The following is a 19,117-nucleotide window of genomic DNA, read 5'->3' on the forward strand; positions in this document are numbered from 1 at the left end:
TTTTTGCCCAGGCTGGAGTGCAATGGCTCAGTCTCAGCTCACTGCAACCTCCGCCTCCTGGGTTCAAGTGATCCTCTCACCTCAGCCTCCCAAATAGCTGGGACCACCAGTGCATGCCACACCCAGTTAGTTTTTTGTATTTTTGGTAGAGATGGGATTTCACCATGTTGCCCTGGCTGGTCTAGAACTCCTTTCCCCATTGTTAATTTTTGTCGACTTTGTCAAATATCAGGTGGTTGTAGGCATGTAGCTTTATTTCTATGTTCTTTATTCTGTTCCATTGATCTATATGTCTAGTTTTATAGCAGTACCACGCTGTTTGAGTTACCACAGACTTGTAGTATAACTAAAAGGCAGGCAATGTGATACCTACAGATTTGTCATTTCACTTAATTCTATTCTAAGTCCCAAGATATACCTCCTCTAAGAAGCTCTCCCAGGGACCTCTAAGAAGGTTCCACCTTTTCCAAAAGCACTTTCTCTGCCCCTCTGTCACAGAACTTGCCAAAACTTCTTTGTGTTTAGTTATTGCCATACACATTTTTCTTCTCCTACTAGCTGATGAGCCCCTGCTGAGCACAGTCTGTTTCATTTCTCCCAGAGCACCCAGCAAGGTGCTTTGCACACAGAGGTGCTCTGTAAAAATCTGTAGTATGAAAGATGGTTGCGACTGGGCGTTGTGGTACACACCTATAATCCCAGGACTTTGGGAAGCCAAGGCAGGAGGATCGCTTGGAGCCCAGGAGTTCGAGACCAGCCTGGACAACATGGTGAAACCACATCACTTAAAAAAAAATAAGGCTGGGCGTGGTGGCTCACACCTGTAATCCTAGCACTTTGGGAGGTCGAGGCGGGCAGATCACGAGGTCAGGAGATCGAGACCATCCTGGCTAACAAAGTGAAACACCGTCTCTACTAAAAATACAAAAATTAGCCAGGCGTGGTGGCGGGCGCCTGGCTACTTGGGAGACTGAGACAGGAGAACGGCGTGAACCCAGGAGGTGGAGCATGCAGTGAGCAGAGATTACGCCACTGTACTCAAGCCTGGGTGACAGAGCGAGACTCCGTCTCAAAAAAAAAAAACAAACAACAACAACATTAGCCAGGAAGGGTGTCGCTCACTTGTAGTCCCAGCTACTTGGGGGGCTGAGGGGAAGGATCGCTTAAGCCCAAGAGGGTAAGGCTGCAGTGAGCCATGTTCACACCACTGCACTCCTGGCTGAATGACAAAGCAAGACCCTGTCTCAAAAAAAAAGCCAAAAAAAAGATGGTAGGTCAGAACCAGGTCAAAATCAGGGTCCTTCCAGCTCACAATGTGCCAAGGTGTTCCTTGACGTCTCTGAGAATATTTTTGGTAGTTTCTCTTGATGATTCCCCTTAATAATTTATCACCCATGAGTTTATCTGAACTTTTAAAGTTCATTTGTTTCGTTAATACCTCCTAGGATAATGAACTTCAATAGCTCACAGCCTGCCGTGTGAGACATTTCTATTAGAATAATGTGATGAACAAAATTTAGTTTCTGACAGGGGTCCCAAAAAAAGAGAAAAAAAAAGACTTGTGTACCTTACCCATACACTTCATACTATAAAATTTTCATCACTCTTCCTTCCTTCCTTCCTCCTTTCCTTTCCTGTCCTTTCCTTTCTTCCTTCCTGCCTTCCTTCCTTCCTTTTTCTTTTTTCTCTTTCTCTTTTATTTTTCTGAGATGGAGCTTTGCTCTGTCGCCCAGGCTGGAGTGCAGTGCTGCGATCTTGGCTCACTACAACCTCCACCTCCTGCGTTCAAGCAGTTCTCCTGCCTCAGCCTCCTGAGTAGCTGGGATTACAGGCACCTGCCACCGTGCCTGGCTAATGTTTTTTGTATTTTTAGTAGAGGTGGGGTTTCACCATGTTGGCCAGGCTGGTCTTGAACTCCTGACCTCAAGTGATCCACCTGCCTGGGCCTCCCAAAGTGCAGGGATTACAGGTGTGAGCCACTGGGCCCAGCCTCTCTCTCAGAGAGAGTCTTACTCTGTCACCCAGGCTGGGGTGCAGTGGCACTCACTGTAACCCCAAACCTCTGGGCTCAAGTGATTCCCCTGCCTCAGCCTCCCAAGTAACTGGGACTACAGGTGCACACCACTGCACCTGGCTAATTTTACAATTTTGTGTAGAGATGGGGAGTCACTATGTTGCCCAGGCTGGTGTTGAACTCCTGGGCTCAAGCAATCTTCCTGCCTCGGCCTCAGCCTCCCAAATGGCTGGGGTTATGGGCATGTGCCACCATACACAGCCAAACTCTTGCTTTTCCATACTGAAAAGTCCTCTTCAACTGTAGGAAAACAAACTTATTATCCAGGACTGCTCTCTATCAAAACAGGCATCTTTATACAGAAGAGAATGAAGTTCTTCTTAGGAGCCTTTGTTCCTACAACTGCAAGAAGGATGGTGACTTTTGGCACACTTAACACTTTAGGAATTACATGCCCTTTATGAAACGAAAATTGATGGTGATATTTGATACTTATTCTCTTGGAGAAAATAAAATTAACAATTTGGAAAAGTCAAGCTAACTGATGGCTAATGAAGGAAACCAATCCCATGAGACTCTATTAGACTACATACACAAATTGCTGCTGTCCTTGTTTAAAAAATTTCTTGGTGAGCCAACTTCCAAAGGCAGCTGTGTTCTGAAGCATTTGGTTTCAGCAACCCAAAGCAAGAGACCACAATTTATCAAAAAGAAGAAAAATTCTGCCCTTCCTCTAGACATAAAATGGAGACAGCCTAGTGCAGCAGGAAGGATGTACATGGGCTTTGCAGAGAGAACTCGATTAAAACTCACATCTAGGCCGGACATGGTGGTTCACGCCTGTAATCCCAGCACTTTGGGAGGCCGAGACAGGTAGATCACTTGAGGTCAGGAGTTTGAGACCAGCCTGGCCAACATGGCTACTAAAAATACAAAAATTAGCCAGCTGTGGTGGCACACACCTGTAATCCCAACTACGCAGGAGGCTGAGGCACAAGATTCACTTGAACCTGGGAGATGGAGCTTGCAGTGAGCCGAGATGGAGCCACTGCATTCCTGTCTGGGTGACAGAGCAAGACTTTGTCTCAAAAAAAAAAAAAAAAAAAAGGGTTTTACAGACTAAAGCTACAAACTAAAAACAATTGATTATTAAAAGGGTCTGACCCTTTCAGAGGATAAGATCCAATTTCTATTTAAATTAGATATTGGCCGGGCACCGTGGCTCACACCTGTAAATCCCAGCACTTTGGGAGGCTGAGGTAGGCGGATCACCTGAATCTGAGCTCAGGAGTTGGAGACGAGCCTGACCAACATGGAGAAACCCCATTTCCACTAAAAACACAAAAAATTAGCCAGGTGTGGTGGTGCATGCCTGTAATCCCAGCTACTGAGGAAGCTGAGGCAGGAGAATTGCTTAAACCCAGGAGGTGGAGCTTGCAGTGAGCCGAGATCGTGCCACTGCACTCCAACCTGGGACAAAAGCAAGACTCCGTCTCAAAAAAAAAGAAAAAAATTAATTGACTAATGAAATTTAATTAAATGGGAACATTCTCACTTTCCCACAAACTAAAATGGCAAGCACTAGGTACTACTAGGTACATCACCTAATCTTTCTGGGGCTCACGCTCCTCATCTGCAAAATGACAGGGCAGGTGAGAGGGCTATTCTGTCAAGCCAAGCGTCTTGCTTCCTTAGGCCAGTTTTCTAATTTAATAATGATAGTAATTCACATTTATCAACCACTTAACATATACTGACCACTCTGCTAGGTGCTCCACACTGATACTGTCATTTAATCCTCACAGCCAGTCCACAAGGTAGTGTGCAGAAAAGAGTTGGCACGGCAGGCCTGAGGCTACTACCCTTGCAAGGCCTGCTTGCAAGGGTGGCTCTTGGCTGGTATCTAGAACTTGGATTTTGGGAGCGTTCCACTGCTCCTTAACTGGTAAGAGAGGCTCCCTGTGCTTCAACTGCATGTACAAACGATGCGGTTTACACTGAGTGCCTGCTTTCCTTCGGAAGGTCTGGAATTCTGGTACCGGTTAAGGCAGAGGGTGCCAACATGACCAGCCCCAAATAGAAACTGTGGGTACTGAGTCCCTAGTGAACTTCCTTGGTACAGAACGTCTCTCACACATTGTTCCAGTTACATGCGGGAGGAATTAAGCATATCCTGTGTGCCTCTACAGTGAGCGGACTCTGGGAAGCTTCGGCCTGGTTTCCTTCTCACCTCATGCCATTTGCCTTTTCCCTTTGATTCTGCATTGTGTCCTTCTGCTGTAATATGTCATAACTGCAAATACGACCGTGAATCCTCCTTGCAAGTCACTGAGCCTGGCGTGGCCTGGGGAACCCCCAACACAAGGAGGCACTATTATCCTTGTTTTATGAACAAAGAAACTCAGTCAGGCGCTGAGTCTCACACCTGTAATCCCAGCACTTTGGGACGCCAAGGTGGGTGGATCACCTGAGGTTAGGAGTTCAACACCAGCCTGGCCAACATGGTGATACCCCGTCTTTACTAAAAATACAAAAATTAGCCAGGCGTGGCAGCACCCACCTGTAATCCCAGCTACTCAGGAGAATTGCTTCAACCCAGGAGGTGGAGGATGCAGCGAGCCATGATCGTACCACTGCACTCCAGCCTAGGAGATGGAGCAAGACTCTGACTAAAAAAAAAAAAAAAACAAAAATAAAAACTAAAAACACAGGGCTGGGCGCAGTGGCTCACGCCTGTAATTCCAGCACTTTGGGAGGTCGAGGAGGGTGGATCACCTGAGGTCAGGAGTTCAAGACTAGCCTGGCCAACATGGTGAAACCCCGTCTGTACTAAAAATACAAAAAATTAGCCAGATGTGGTGGCGGGCGTAATCCCAGTTACCTGGGAGGCTGAGGCAGGAGAACTGCTAGAACCCGGGAGGCAGAGGTTGCACTGAGCTGAGATCATGCCACTGCACTCCAGCCTGGGCAACAAGAGTGAAACTCCGTCTCAAAAAAAAATAAAAGTAAAAAAAGAAAAAAAAATGTAAAAGAAAAACTGAAGCTTAGAAAGGAAGTAACTTGCCCAAGATCACATGGAAGACAGGTGGCATAACCTAAATCTTAACACAGTCTGGCATCAAATCCTTAATCTCTTTGCTATTCTCTCCTCCCATTCATCACCACATCTTGATATTAAGTTTTCTAGAAAAAAAAAATAGGCACGGTGCAGTGGCTCACGCCTGTGATCACAGCACTTTGGGAGGCTGAGGTGGGAGGATCACTTAAGCTCAGGAGTTTGAGACCAGCCTGGGTAACACAGTGAGACCCCATCTCGATTTTAAAATACATATATATAAATTTTTTAATAAAGAAAAAATAATTCAAAGTATACATATTAATAGTCACACCAGAAAGTCCTACTCTGCCCCTCCATCTCTATAGTTTTTCAAAATGAACATTGTATGAAACTAGAAAAGCAGGAACCAAAGTTGGATTGCTCCAGAAAAACATATGGATTATTAATTATTTATAATTTTGCTCCTAGCCAAAGAATTTCTTGAGCTGTGTTTTTTTATTTTAGTTTTTATTAGAGTAAAACCCAGTCCTCAATCTTTATGCTTGTGGAAACGCTGTTGTAATACTGAGACTAATAAATCACCAACCATTATTAGGTCAGCAGAAAAGTATACTTTCTGCTGAGATGATTCATTTTCAATTTCAAGGTAACAGAAAATACTGGGGACTATCTTTATGAACCTAGGATATGAACGTTTTTCTTTTTTTCTTTTCTTTTTTTTCTTTTGAGACGTAGCCTCACCCCGTCACTCAGGCTGGAGTGCAATGGCACAATCTCAGCTCACTGAACCTCTGCCTTTTGGGTTCAAGCAATTCTCCTGCCTCAGCCTCCTGAGTAGCTGCGACTACATGTGCCCACCACCACACCTGGCTAATTTTTTGTATTTTTAGTAGAGAGTGTTAGCCAGGATGGTCTCGATCTTCTGACCTCATGATCTGCCCACCTCGGCCTCCCAAAGTGCTGGGATAACAGATGTGAGCCACCAAGCCCGACCCAAACATTTTTCTTAAGAAGAATGAAAAAGAATTTGGGAGGCCATGGTGGGTGGATCATTTGAGCCCAGGATTTCGAGACCAGCCTGGCCAATGTGGCAAAACCTTGTCTCTACAAAAAATACAAACATTAGCCCAGTGTGGTGGTGTGTGCCTGTAGTCCCAACTACTTAAGAGGCTAAGGCAGGAGGATCACTTGAGCCCAGGAGGCAGAGGTTGCAGTGATTCAAGATCATGGCACTCCAGCCTGGGCAACAATGTGAGACCCTGTCTCAAAACAAAAACAACAACAACAAGACTGAAAAAGTACAATCCATAAATTTAACTGCATTAAAAGTAAAGTTCTGTTCATCAAAAGACAGCACATCCCATCCTGGCTAACACGGTGAAACCCCTTCTCTACTAAAAAAATACAAAAAAACTAGCCGGGCGAGGTGGCGGGCGCCTGCAGTCCCAGCTACTGAGGAGGCTGAGGCAGGAGAATGGCGTAAACCCGGGAGGCGGAGCTTGCAGTGAGCTGAGATCCGGCCACTGCACTCCAGCCTGGGCGACAGAGCGAGACTCCGTCTCAAAAAAAAAAAAAAGACAGCACATAGCTGGGAGCGGTAGCTCACATATATAGACCCAGTTACTTGGGAGGCTGAAGCAGGATCATTTGAGACCAGGAGTTCAAGGAGGCACTGTACTATGACTGTGCCTGTGAATAGGCACTCCAGCCACAAGTAACAGCGAGACCGCATCTCAAAAAAGAAAAGAATTTAAATTTAAAAAAATTTTTAAATACCATAAAAAGAATGAAAAGGCAAGCTACGACCTCGGAGAACGGATTTACAACACATATAACCATACAGAACTAGAATCCAGAAAAATGTTTACACTCTTGTTAATCTATAAGAAAGAAACAGGCCGGGCGCAGTGGCCCAAGCCTATAATCCCAGCACTTTGGGAGGCCGAGACGGGCGGATCACAAAGTCAGGAGATCGAGACCATCCTGGCTAATACGGTGAAACCCCGTCTCTACTAAAAAATACAAAAAAATCTAGCCGGGCGAGGCAGCGGGCGCCTGTAGTCCCAGCTACTCGGGAGGCTGAGTCAGGAGAATGGCCCGAACCCGGGAGGCGGAGCTTGCAGTGAGCTGAGATCTGTCCACTGCACTCCAGCCTGGGCGACAGAGCGAGACTCCGCCTCAAAAAAAAAAAAAAAAAAAAAAAAAAAAAGGAAGAAAGAAACAATGCAGCTAGGCGCGGTGGCTCACACCTGTAATCCCAGCACTCTGGGAGGCCGAGGCGGGCGGATCACCAGGTCAGGAGATCCAGACCATCCTGACTAACATGGTGAAACCCCGTCTCTACTAAAAACACAAAAAAAAAATTAGCCGGGCGTGGGGGCGGGCACCTGTAGTCCCAGCTACTCGGGAGGCTGAGGCAGGAGAATGGCGTGAACCCAGGAGGCAGAGCTTGCAGTGAGCCGAGATCGCGCAACTGCACTCCAGCCTGGGCCACAGAGCGAGACTCCGTCTCAAGGTAAAAAAAAAAAAAAGAGACAATGATATTTTTAAAAGGGCACAAGACATAAACAGGTATTTCATAGAAGAAACACAAATTGTCTGGATGTGGTGGCATGTGCCTGTAATCCCAGCTACTTCACAGGCTGAGACATGAGAAATGCTTGAACCTGAGAGGCAGAGGTTGCAGTGAGCCGAGATCGTGCCACTGCACTCCAGGCTGGGGGACACAGTGATACTCTGTCTCAAAGGAAAAAAAAATTGCCAATTATACATATAAAAAATATTCCCTTGGGCACAGTGACTCACGCCTGTAATCCCAGCACTTTGGGAGAAGAGACAGGTGGATCACTTCAAGTCAGGAGTTTTGAGACCAGCCTGGCCAACATGCTCAAAGTCCATCTCTACTAAAAATACAAAAAATTAGCCGGGCATGGTGGTATGCGCCTGTAATCCCAGCTACTTGGGAGGCTGACGTGGAAGAATCACTTGTACTCCAGCCTGGGTGACAGAGCAAGACTGTGTCTTAAAATAAAATAAAATAAAAATTCACCTTCATCAGTAATCAGGGAAATACAAATTAAACTAAAAAAATGACAGGCCATTTACCAGATACGTGAAAAATCAGTACAATATAAGAACAAGAGTTTGATGTGGGCAAGAAATTCTGTTTTGTTTACTGCTTTATTTATCGTGCCTAACATAACAGTAGACTCTGAATAAACATCTGATGAGAAGATAAGAAATGTAAAGTCGGATAATACCAAGTGTTGGTGAGGATACAGACCAACGGGAACTCTTCAAGCATTCCTGCTGGGAGTATAAAATTTCAACCACTTTGGAAAACAACTTTACATTTTTTGATAAGGCTAAAGAATATACACATCCTGGCTGGGCGCGGTGGCTCAGGCCTGTAATCCTAGCACTTAGGGAGGCTGAGGTGGGGGGATTGCATGAGCTTAGGAGTTTGTGACTAGCCTGGGCGACATGGCAAAACCCCATCTCTACTAAAATCTCATCTCTACCAACAATACAAAAAATTAGCCAGGCATGGTGGCACATGCCTGTAGTCCCAGCTACTTGGGAGGCTGAGGCAGAAGAATTGCTTGAACCTGAGAATGGAGGTTGCAGTGAGCTGAGATCAGGCCACTGCACTCCAGCTGCGGCAACAGAGCAAAACTCTGTCTCAAAAAAAAAAACAAACAAAAAGTATACACATCTCATCACCCAGCAATTGTACTCCTATATAAATACCATGTTCATACAATCATCACCTACGATTTAAAATAGAAAATAACCCAAATGTTTAATAAGAGGGACAAATCAATTGGGGCACATTCATACAATGGAATACTACTTTACACTACTTTTTGTTTTTGTTTTTGTTTTTTTTTTTGAGACGGAGTCTCGCTCTGTCGCCCAGGCTGGAGTACAGTGGCCGGATCTCAGCTCACTGCAAGCTCCGCCTCCCGGGTTCACACCATTCTCCTGCCTCAGCCTCCCGAGTAGCTGGGACTACAGGCGCCCGCCACCTCGCCCGGCTAGTTTTTTGTATTTTTTTAGTAGAGACGGGGTTTCACCATGTTAGCCAGGATGGTCTCGATCTCCTGACCTCGTGATCCGCCCGTCTCAGCCTCCCAAAGTGCTGGGATTACAGGCTTGAGCCACCGCGCCCGGCCGTTTTTGTTGTTTTTTACGGAGACAGAGTCTCGATCTGTCGCCCAGGCTGGAGTGCAGTAGCATGATCTCGGCTCACTGCAACCTCCACCTCCCTGGTTCGAGCGATTCTCCTGCCTCAGCCTCCCGAGCAGCTGGGATTACAGTCGTAAACCACCGCGCCGGCCTTGATTTCTAATATTCCCCAATAAAAGGAACCAGGGCTCCTTAGAGAAGCGGCTTTTAGGACTGGGGCAGGAAATATATAAGATCAAAGTTGAGCATCGTACAGTGCCAGAAAGTAAAAACTAAACAAAACGACAATGATGAAGGTGTCAAAGGAATACAAGAGCCAACTGAAAAAGCTCCTGATGGTAAAAGCTGAAACAATTTCAGTAACAAAATTAAGTTATACCGGATTATAATACGAAGTATAAAATAAATTTCTGTAAGTTCATACTGATATAAACAATGACTGAATAAGTAAATAAATCAGAGAGATTACCTCCCCACTCTTCAAGTATGGGCTACATTTGGAGACTGTCTTCCAAAGACAGAAAAAGGGCAAAAAGAGTCTGTTACAGTACAGAAACCTGACAAACACTACCTCGGCCAGGTGCTCAACATGTGACATGTCATATTCATAACCCCTGACATGGTGTGGTAAGACTGGGCACTTTATCTCCAGGGTCTTCATCCCAAAATCTATAATCTTGATCTACTCATGGGAAAACATCAGACAAACCCCAACTGAGGAACATTCTACAAAACACCTGACTGGTACTCCTTAAAACTGTCAAAGTCATCAAAAACAAGGAAAGCCAGGCGCAATGGCTCACACCTGTAAACCCAGCACTTTGGGAGGCCGAGGGAGGTGGATCACCTGAGGTCAGGAGTTCCAGACCAGCCTGCCCAACATGGCAAAACCCAGTCTCTACTAAAAATACAAAAAATTAGCTGGGTGTGATGGCACGCACCTGTAATCCCAGCTACTCAGGAGGCTGAGGCAGGAGAATCGCTTGAACCCAGGAGGCAGAGGTTGCGGTGAGCCGAGATGGAGCCACTGCACTCCAGCCTGGGCGACAAGAATGAAACTCTGTCTCAAAAAAAAAAAAAAAAAAACTGGAGACACCTAAATACTTTTTCCTAATTCCTGCTAGAATTCTTGGTTGACATAATCATAATTTTTTTTTTTTTTTGGAGACAGTCTCTCTCTGTCACCCAGGCTGGAGTGCAGTGGCACAATCTCAGCTTACTGCAACCTCTGCCTCCTGGGTTCAAGCGACTCTCTTGCCTCAGCCTCCCAAGTAACTGGGACTACAGGTGACCACCACCACACCCGGCAAATTTTTTGTATTTTTAGTAGAGACACAGTTTCACCATGTTGGCCAGGCTGGTCTTGAACTCCTGATCTCAGGTGATCCACTGGCCTCGGCCTCCCAAAGTGCTGGGGTTACAGGTGTGAGCCACCATGAACAGCCGACATCATTGGTTTTTAAAATTTATTCATTCAACAAATATTTGTTGAGCACCTGCTCCATCCTAAGTACTATTCTAGGCAGCGGGGACACAGGAGCCAAAAATACAAGGTCTCCATCCTCCCACAGCTTATACTGTGGTAGAAGAAAAGTGAAATAAATAGGAGCAATGTGATACAAGAAATAATCTGAGAAGCATGCAAAGACCAGGACACAAAATAGTCCAAAATAAGGAATTTATATTTTATTCTCAGTGCAATAGAATGCCACTGAAGGATCTTTTTTGAGGGGGATATGAAAATGTATGTTTAAAAAATTGGCCTTGATACTTACAGCTACTTATAGCAGCTTTCTTCAGTCACTAAAAACTGGAAAAAAACTAAATGCCCATAAACAAGTGAATGAATACACAAATTGCAGTCTATCTATACACTGGAACACTACTCAGCAAGGAGAAGGAATGGACTATCTGATAGGTTCAACAACAAGAATGAATCTCAAAAGCACTAGGCTAAGCAAAAGAAGCCAGGTCGGGTGGTGGCTCATGCTTGTAATCTCAAAACTTTGGGAGGCCAAGGTGGGAGGGTTGTGTGAGGTCAGGAGTTCAAGACCAGCCTGGGCATCAGGAGCCAGCTCCCACCTCCATAAAAATTTTCTAAAAATTAGCCAGGCCTGGCCAGGCACAGTGGCTCACGCCTGTAATCCCAGCACTTTGGGAGGCTAAAGTGGATAGATCACAAGGTCAGGAGTTCAAGACCAGCCTGGAAAAGACGGTGAAATCCCGTCTGTACTAAAAATACAAACATTAGCCGGGTATGGTGGTGGGCACCTGTAATTCCAGCTACTAGGGAGGCTGAGGCAGAGAATCGCTTGAACCCAGGAGGCAGAGGTTGCAGTGAGCCAAGATCATGCCACTGCACTCCAGCCTGGCGACAGAGCGAGACTCCGTCTCAAAAAAAAAAAAAAAAAAGAGCTAGGCCTGGTGGCACATGCCTGTCTTCCCAGTTATTCAGGAGGCTGAGATGGGAGGACACTTGAGCCCAGGAGCTGAAGGCTGCACTGAGCAAGGACTGTGCAACTGCACTACAGCCTGGGCAACTGAGGAAGATTCTGTCCCTTCAAAAAAACAAAACAAAACAAAAATGAGAGCCAGATTCAAAAGGCTACACATCATATCACATGATTCCATTTGTTACAGAAATCCTACCAGCAGCTGCCAGAGATAAGGGGGGGAGACTGAGTACACAGAGGGACCAAGGAACTCTTTGGAGTGATGGAAACATTCTACATCATGATTACGGCAGTGGTTACATGACTACATCCATTTATCAAAACCCAACAGCCTCTACAACTATACCTGCATAAACCTGGATTTAAAAAAAAAAAAAAAAAAGTCACTCTGGCTATATGGAAGATAAAATGGAAGAGGGAAATGCTAGCGTGCGGGAAGAGTTTTCTCCAAGTATGTTCAGCTGCTTTGGACATACAGAGCTCGATTTTCTCGCAGACCCTGAAGTGGAGACACGAAGTAGGCAGCTGCCGTGCGTCTGCGGTTCTTCTCTTCAACACAGGAGCCATCCACCATAGCGCTTTTGTACATATCATTACGTTAGCCTTGTAATTGCACATTCCAGCATCTTACCTTTCCTTGAGAGTGAAAACTAATCTCCACACTTCTCAGTACTCCGAACTGTACTTTCCAATATCATAGCCACTAGCCACGGTGACTGTTTAAATGGCAATTAAAATGTCATAAAATTGAAAATACATCTGTCACACATTAGCCCCATTTCCATCATCACTAGAAGTTCTACAAAACAGTATTGCTCTAGAAGATTACCTCTTAGTTGTGTATTTGTGTGTGTGTGCGTGTTTTTTTTTTGTTTTTTGGAGACAGAGTCTTGCTCTTGTCGCCCAGGCTGAAGTGCGTGGCACAATCTCGGCTCACTGCAACCTCCGCCTCCCAGCTTCAAGCAATTCCTCTGCCTCAGCCTCCTGAGTAGCTAGGATTACAGGCACCCACCACCACACCTGGCTAATTTTTGTTATTTTAGTAGAGATGGGGTTTCACCATATTGGCCAGGCTGGTCTCGAACTCCTGACCTCGTGATCCGCCTGTCTCGGCCTCCCAAAGTGCTGGGATTACAGGTGTGAGCCACCACACCTGGCTTTTTTTTTTTTTTTTTTTTTTTGAGACAGAGCTTCACCCTTGTCACCCAAGCTGGAGAGCAATGCCGTGATCTCAGCTCACTGCAACCTCCGCCTCCCGGGCTCAAGCAATTCTCCTCCCTCAGCCTCCCGAGTATCTGGGATGACAGGCATGCGCCACCACGCCCGCTTAATTTTTTTTGTATTTTTAGTAGAAACAGGCCTTCACCACGATAGCCAGGATGGTCTCGACTCCTGACCTCAGGTGATCCGCCTGCCTTGGCCTCCCAAAATGGTGGGATTACAGGCATGAGCCACCACGCCCGGCCTAAGTTTTCGTATGGTGTTAACACTCATTGATGCCAGGAACCACTTCACAGTAGTTGCCAAGCAGCACAGGCTCTTCATTATTAATTAGTGACAGGAATATCCCAAAGCATTGTTTTATAAAGTAAATGGCACTTTTATAATCTATAAAAAACACTTTCACACTTCAGACTGGGGTTTTCCTTTGAAAAATCTAAAAGTCTGCCCGGCGCGGTGGCTCAAGCCTGTAATCCCAGCACTTTGGGAGGCCGAGGCGGGTGGATCACGAGGTCAGGAGATCGAGACTATCCTGGCTAACATGGTGAAACCCCGTCTCTACTAAAAATACAAAAAACTAGCCGGGCGTGGTGGCGGGCGCCTGTAGTCTCAGCTACTTGGGAGGCTGAGGCGGGAGAATGGCGTGAACCCGGGAGGCGGAGCTTGCAGTGAGCCGAGATCACGCCACTGCACTCCAGCCTGGGAGACACAGCGAGACCCCGTCTCAAAAAAAAAAAAAAAAAAAAGAAAGAAAAATCTAAAAGTCTTCTCTTTTTTTTTTTTTGAGACAGAGTTTCGCCCTTGTTGCCCAGGCTGGAGTGCAATGGTGCGATCTCAGCTCGCTGCAACCTCCGCCTCCCAGGTTCAAGCGATTCTCCTGCCTCAGCCTCCCAAGTAGCTGGAATTACAGGCACCCGCCACCATGCCTGGCTAATTTTTGTATTTTTAGTAGAGACGGGGTTTCACCATGTTGGCCAGGCTGGTCTCAAACTCCTGACCTCAGGTGATCCACCTGTGTTGGCCTCCCAAAGTGCTAGCATTACAGGCATGAGCCCACGCCCAGCCAAAAAATCTAAAAGTTTTAATTTTAAAAAATTATTTTCAGACCAGGCGCAATGGCTCACATCTGTAATGCAGCACTTTGGGAGGCTGAGGCAGGCAGATCACTTCAGGTAAGGAGTTCGAGACCAGTTCGAGACCAGCCTGGTCAACATGGCGAAACTCCATCTCTACTAAAAATATAAAAATTAGCCAGGTGTGGTGGGGCACACCTGTAATCCCAGCTACTCAGGAGGCAGGAGAAGCACTTGAACTCAGGAAGCAGAGATGGCAGCAAGCCGAGATCACACCACTGCATTCCAGCCTGGGCAACAGAGTGAGACTCCATCTCAAAAATAAAAAAAATACACATTTTTAGGCCAAAGTGGGAGGATCACTTGAGCTCAGGCGTCTGAGACCAGCCTGAGCAACAAGGTAAAGCCCCATCTCTACAGAAAAACAAACAAAAAATTGCAGGGCCTGGTGGTGTGCACCTGTATTCACAGCTACTCAGGAAACTGAGGTGGGAAGATCACTTGATACCATAAGGTTGAGGCTGGCCGGGCGCGGTGGCTCACGCCTGTAATCCCAACACTTTGGAAGGCCGAGGCAGGTGGATCGCGGGGTCAGGATATGGAGACCATCCTGGCTGGCACGGTGAAACCCCATCTCTACTAAAAAATATGAAAAATTAGCTTGGCGTGGTGGCAGGTGCCTACGGTCCCAGTACAGTGGTGAAATTTTGGCTTACTGCAACCTCTGCCTCCCAGGTTCAAGCAATTCTCCTGCCTCAGCCTCCCAAGTAGCTGGGATTATAGGTGGGCACCACCAAGGCCGGCTAATTTTTGTATCTTTAGTAGAGACGGGGTTTCACCATGTTGGCCCGACTGGTCTGAAACTCCTGACCTCAGGTGATCTGCCCACCTCAACCTCCCGAAGTGGTGGGATTACAGGTGTGAGCCACCACGCCTGGCCATATATGTATATTTTTTAGGCCAGGCACGGTGGCTCAGGCCTGTAATCCCAGCACTTTGGGAGGCTGCAGCAGGAGAATCGCTTGAACCCAGGAGTTCAAGACCACCTGGGCAAGATACAGAGGCTCCTATTTCTATTTTTAAAAAAAATGCAAAATGAAAGAAATTTTTATATTTTAATTTAAATTTTTTAATAAAATTATTATTTAAAAGATGTAGAGTGTTTTGAGAAGTTTATTGTTCCTATTCAGAAAGGCATTATGAAGGGTTTTAACTTTTTCTTTCTACATTAACAAAATAGTTAATAAAATGGGTTCCTGCCCCTTCCAGTCATCACCAGAATCACCCACAAAACCATGCTAATTCACATAAAGAGGAAACCTTGTAAACAGAGAAATCAGAACCAAAAAAAAACAGAAACTCCCATAAGCCAGTAAAATTACCCAATTTACTTTGTTCGCTTACTATGACAACTGCTGTTGAGATTTAATTATTTGCTACAACTTCATAGCATCCTAATATATGTGTCAGCACTCTCTCTGCAGGTTTCTTCAATTACATCTCTATAAAGAGGCAGGGGTGAGACTACCTGGGTTTCTGTGAGAATTAAAGGGTTTGCAGATTAGTAGCTTCCAAATTAGCAGGCTTAGAGGCATGATACACGATTCTATTTTATCCTAGTCCCCAATGAAAGCAATTCACAAGAAAGGAAACAGGAATACAGTTCCTTTTCCCTAGGAGTCTGGCGCCTCCCTAGGGAGAGCAGGACTCATGGAGACTCCGTGCTGACAGTACTTGGAGATCCTTAATCCAAATGCTACTGCTCAAATTCTCAGTGGAGGCTACTGATCAGAGGGCAACACAGAGCAAACTGGTAGGTAGCTCCTCCACTCACTCATCCTCTGGCAAAAGATAGGATGGGGTTTTGGAAAGAAGAAACCACACCACCCACTTGTACTAATCCAGATCTCCTTCAGTATGAATCACCTGTGCCTGGCACAGTATATACCTGATGGGAGCTCAGTAAATCCTTGTTGAATAAATGAGTGAATAAAAGTGTGGCACACAGAAGGTATTCGACAAATATTAGTTGAATAAATGAAGAGAATGGCCAGGCACAGTGGCTCACACCTGTAATCCTAACATTTTGGGAGGCCAAAGTGGGAGGATTGCCTGAGGCCAGGAGTTGAAGACCAACCTGGGCAATACAGAGAGACCCTGTCTCTACAAAAAATAAGTAAATAGGCCAGGGGGAGTGGCTCACACTTGTAATCCCAGCACTTTGGGAGGCCAAGGAAGGCAGATCACTTGAGGCCAGGAGTTCAAGACCAGCCTGGCCAACATAGTGAAAGCCCATCTCTACAAAAAATACAAAAATTAGCCGGGCATGGTGGCACGCACCTGTAATCCCAGCTACTCGGGAGGATGAGACACAAGAATCATCTGAACCTGGGAGGCAGAGGTTGCAGTGAACCAAGATCATGCCACTACACTACAGCCTGGGTCATAGAGCGAGACTCTGTCTCAAAAAAACAAAACAAAACAAAAGGTAAATAAGTTGAAAGAGAATCTCTTTCAATTTCAAATAAATTGAAAATAGAAGAGAATCACCAAGACACTGTCCTAGGTACTGGGGAAGAGGGGATGTATATGACAGGTTCAGAGCTACCCACTATGAGTAAAGCAGTCTAATGAGCTAAACCAGGGCCCTGGGGTCAGATCCAGCATCCAAATCCCAATGGCATTGGCCACATTATAGGAAGCCTTAGCCAAGTCACTGGGATCCACTTCTGGAAAAAAGGAATAACACCTACTTACCTTGCATGATTATTGTATGAATCAGAAAAAGATGTAGATAAAGCGCCTCGAAGGAGGCCTGGCATATGGAAGACATGGCAAAGAAAAACGATAAAACTCTCTAGTAAGTGCAAACATTTATTGAGGGTTACCAAGCACACTTCACTGTGTCACACATCCTAAACATACGACCACATAAAATCTTCACTCGAGGCCGTGCTCAGTGGATGACACCTGTAATCCCGACACTTTGGGAGGCTGAGGCAGGGGGGTCGCTTGAGTTCAGGAGTTCCATACCAGCCTGGACAACATAGGAAGACCCCGTCTCTACAAAAAAATGAAAAATTTAGCCGGAAGTGGTGGTGTGCGCCTGCAGTCCCAGCTACTGGGGAGGCTGTGGTGGGAGGATAGTTTGAGCATGTGAGGTCAAGGCTGAACTGAGCAGTGATTCGCGCCTCAGCACTCAAGCCTGGGTGACAGAGCGAGACCCTGTCTCAAATAAAATAAAATAGAAAATTAAAAAATAAAATCTTTAGGCCAATCTTGTAAGTATGACAATCTCCCTTCTACAGGTGAGAAAACTAACCTGTAGGGAGTAATGACAGGGTAGGGGCTGCGGGATTCGAACTCAGGCAACACGTGCAGTGTCGCTCCTATCCACTACACGGTATTTTCCACTCTAATGGCATTAAGACCCACTTAATCCCGTAGACACTGCAACAGGCACTTTGCAAACAGTGTTTCAACTAATTCACCCCTACAGGGTTAAAAGTCCACGCAGCAGAAGCTCTAAGGAGTCTCGCGACTTGCCTGAAGTCGCCAAAAGCGGCCAAGGGCCTCGGGAAGCCGTCACTCCCTCGCTCCGCACCCTGATCATGGGAAGCCTCCCCTCAGCACTCACGGTGCGCAGTCTCTGCCTCAGTGTCCCAAGGCGGACCCCACTCCCCTACCCGCGTGGAGAGCCCCGAAACTCCGTCCGTGCCCGCCCCGATTTCCCCCGATGGTCTTCTTCCCTCTCCCGCCCGGTCTAAGAGGTCGAGTCAGCCCGCCCACCTCCTCAATTCGGGGCCGAGGGTCTCCCCGTAGCCCCCGGGACGGAAGCAGCCGCGTGGGGGAGGGGAAGAGAGGAGGACGCATGCCCAGACGGCTCCACTCGGCCTCCAGCTCACCTGGGAGTCACGAAACTCTACAACCACGTTCTCGCTGCTCCATCGCGCCGCCATCTCTCCCGCCTGGCCACCGCGGCCCCAGGACGGCGCCCTCCCACCCCGCCGTTCCCAGTATCCCGGGACCGTGCGCCCCACACAGCCGGAGAATCAGCCCCAACACGCCCCGTACCCCGGTTGCTCCTGAACGGAAGCCATTGGTTGACCCAAGCACAGGCTCCGCCCCTTCTTCCTGGCTCCTCCAATTGCTGCACTTCGCCTGCCACAAACAGGCACGCCCCCGCTCACTTCCGTCACTCGGTTTGAGTCACCAAAGCTCCTCGCGGTTGCGGGCACTCCCCCTACCGCGAGCTCTGCCGGGAGTTGTAGTCCAAGCTCGAGCAAGCGTGGGTGACCCGGGAAGGGCTCGCAGGTTTGGGTTTGGGTGAGGTGAGGTTCCTGTTGTCCTCACTAGCTCCTCGCTGGAGTCCCCAGCATTCGTTCAGCCCCAGTCTACAAATCAAAATCAACGTTCGGGGCGACGCCTGTAATCCCAGCCCTTTGGGAGGCCTAGGTCAGGAGTTCAAGACCAGCCTAACCAATACGGTGAAACCACGTCCTACTAAAAATACAAAAATTATAGCCGGGCGCGGTGGCAAGCACCTGTAATCCCAGCTACTCGGGAGGCTGAGGCAGGAGAATCACTTGAACTCGGAGGGCGGAAGTTGCAGTGAGCCGAGATCACGCCACTGCACTCCAGCCTGGGCAACAGAGTGAGACTCGTCTCAAAAAAAAAAAAAAAAAAAAAAATTAGTCGGGTGCGGTGGCGGGCGCCTGTAATCCCAGCTACTCGGGAGGCTGGGGCAGGAGAATAGCTTGAACCAGGGAGGCGGAGATTGCAGTGAGCCGAGATCGCGCCATTGTACTCCAGCCTGGGTGACAACAGCGAGACTCCGTCTGGGGGAAAAAAAAAAAATCAACGTTCGTGCAAACAGAATATATCTCTTTTCCTTATGCCTATCCCGATTCCCATGGAGATATTTAAAAGTCTGAATGTGCAATTTATTGTTTCGTACAATACAGCAGCGCCTCCCGTAACAATGAAGGTAGATTTAATTGTGAGAATCCAGCTGTTTTCTTGATCCAATGCTCTACCTCTGAGCTATACCCCCTCCAGCAATCCAGCTCTATTTTTTTTTTTTTTCTTCTTTTCTTTTTTTTGAGACGTA

The 19,117-nt window shown here is 46.8% G+C and overlaps 2 protein-coding genes across 3 annotated transcripts in view; one reads left to right on the forward strand and one right to left on the reverse strand.

Moving 5' to 3' along the window:
* WDR59 (WD repeat domain 59) overlaps positions 1-18,143 on the reverse strand; it is a 115,889-nt gene extending 97,746 nt beyond the window's left edge. For both annotated transcript variants that reach the window (XM_050772681.1, XM_050772679.1), the window contains exon 1: positions 17,913-18,143. In XM_050772681.1, coding sequence (XP_050628638.1) covers positions 17,913-17,966 — 54 coding nt within the window. In that variant the 5' untranslated portion in view covers positions 17,967-18,143. The remainder of the gene's footprint in view (positions 1-17,912) is intronic.
* GABARAPL2 (GABA type A receptor associated protein like 2) overlaps positions 11,932-19,117 on the forward strand; it is a 625,498-nt gene continuing 618,312 nt past the window's right edge. The window contains exon 1 of the mRNA XM_050772826.1: positions 11,932-11,935. The gene's annotated coding sequence lies outside the window, so the exon portion shown is untranslated. The remainder of the gene's footprint in view (positions 11,936-19,117) is intronic.

The sequence above is a fragment of the Macaca thibetana genome, chromosome 20 (genome assembly GCF_024542745.1).
Source record: "Macaca thibetana thibetana isolate TM-01 chromosome 20, ASM2454274v1, whole genome shotgun sequence".
Taxonomy (NCBI): Eukaryota; Metazoa; Chordata; class Mammalia; order Primates; family Cercopithecidae; genus Macaca; species Macaca thibetana.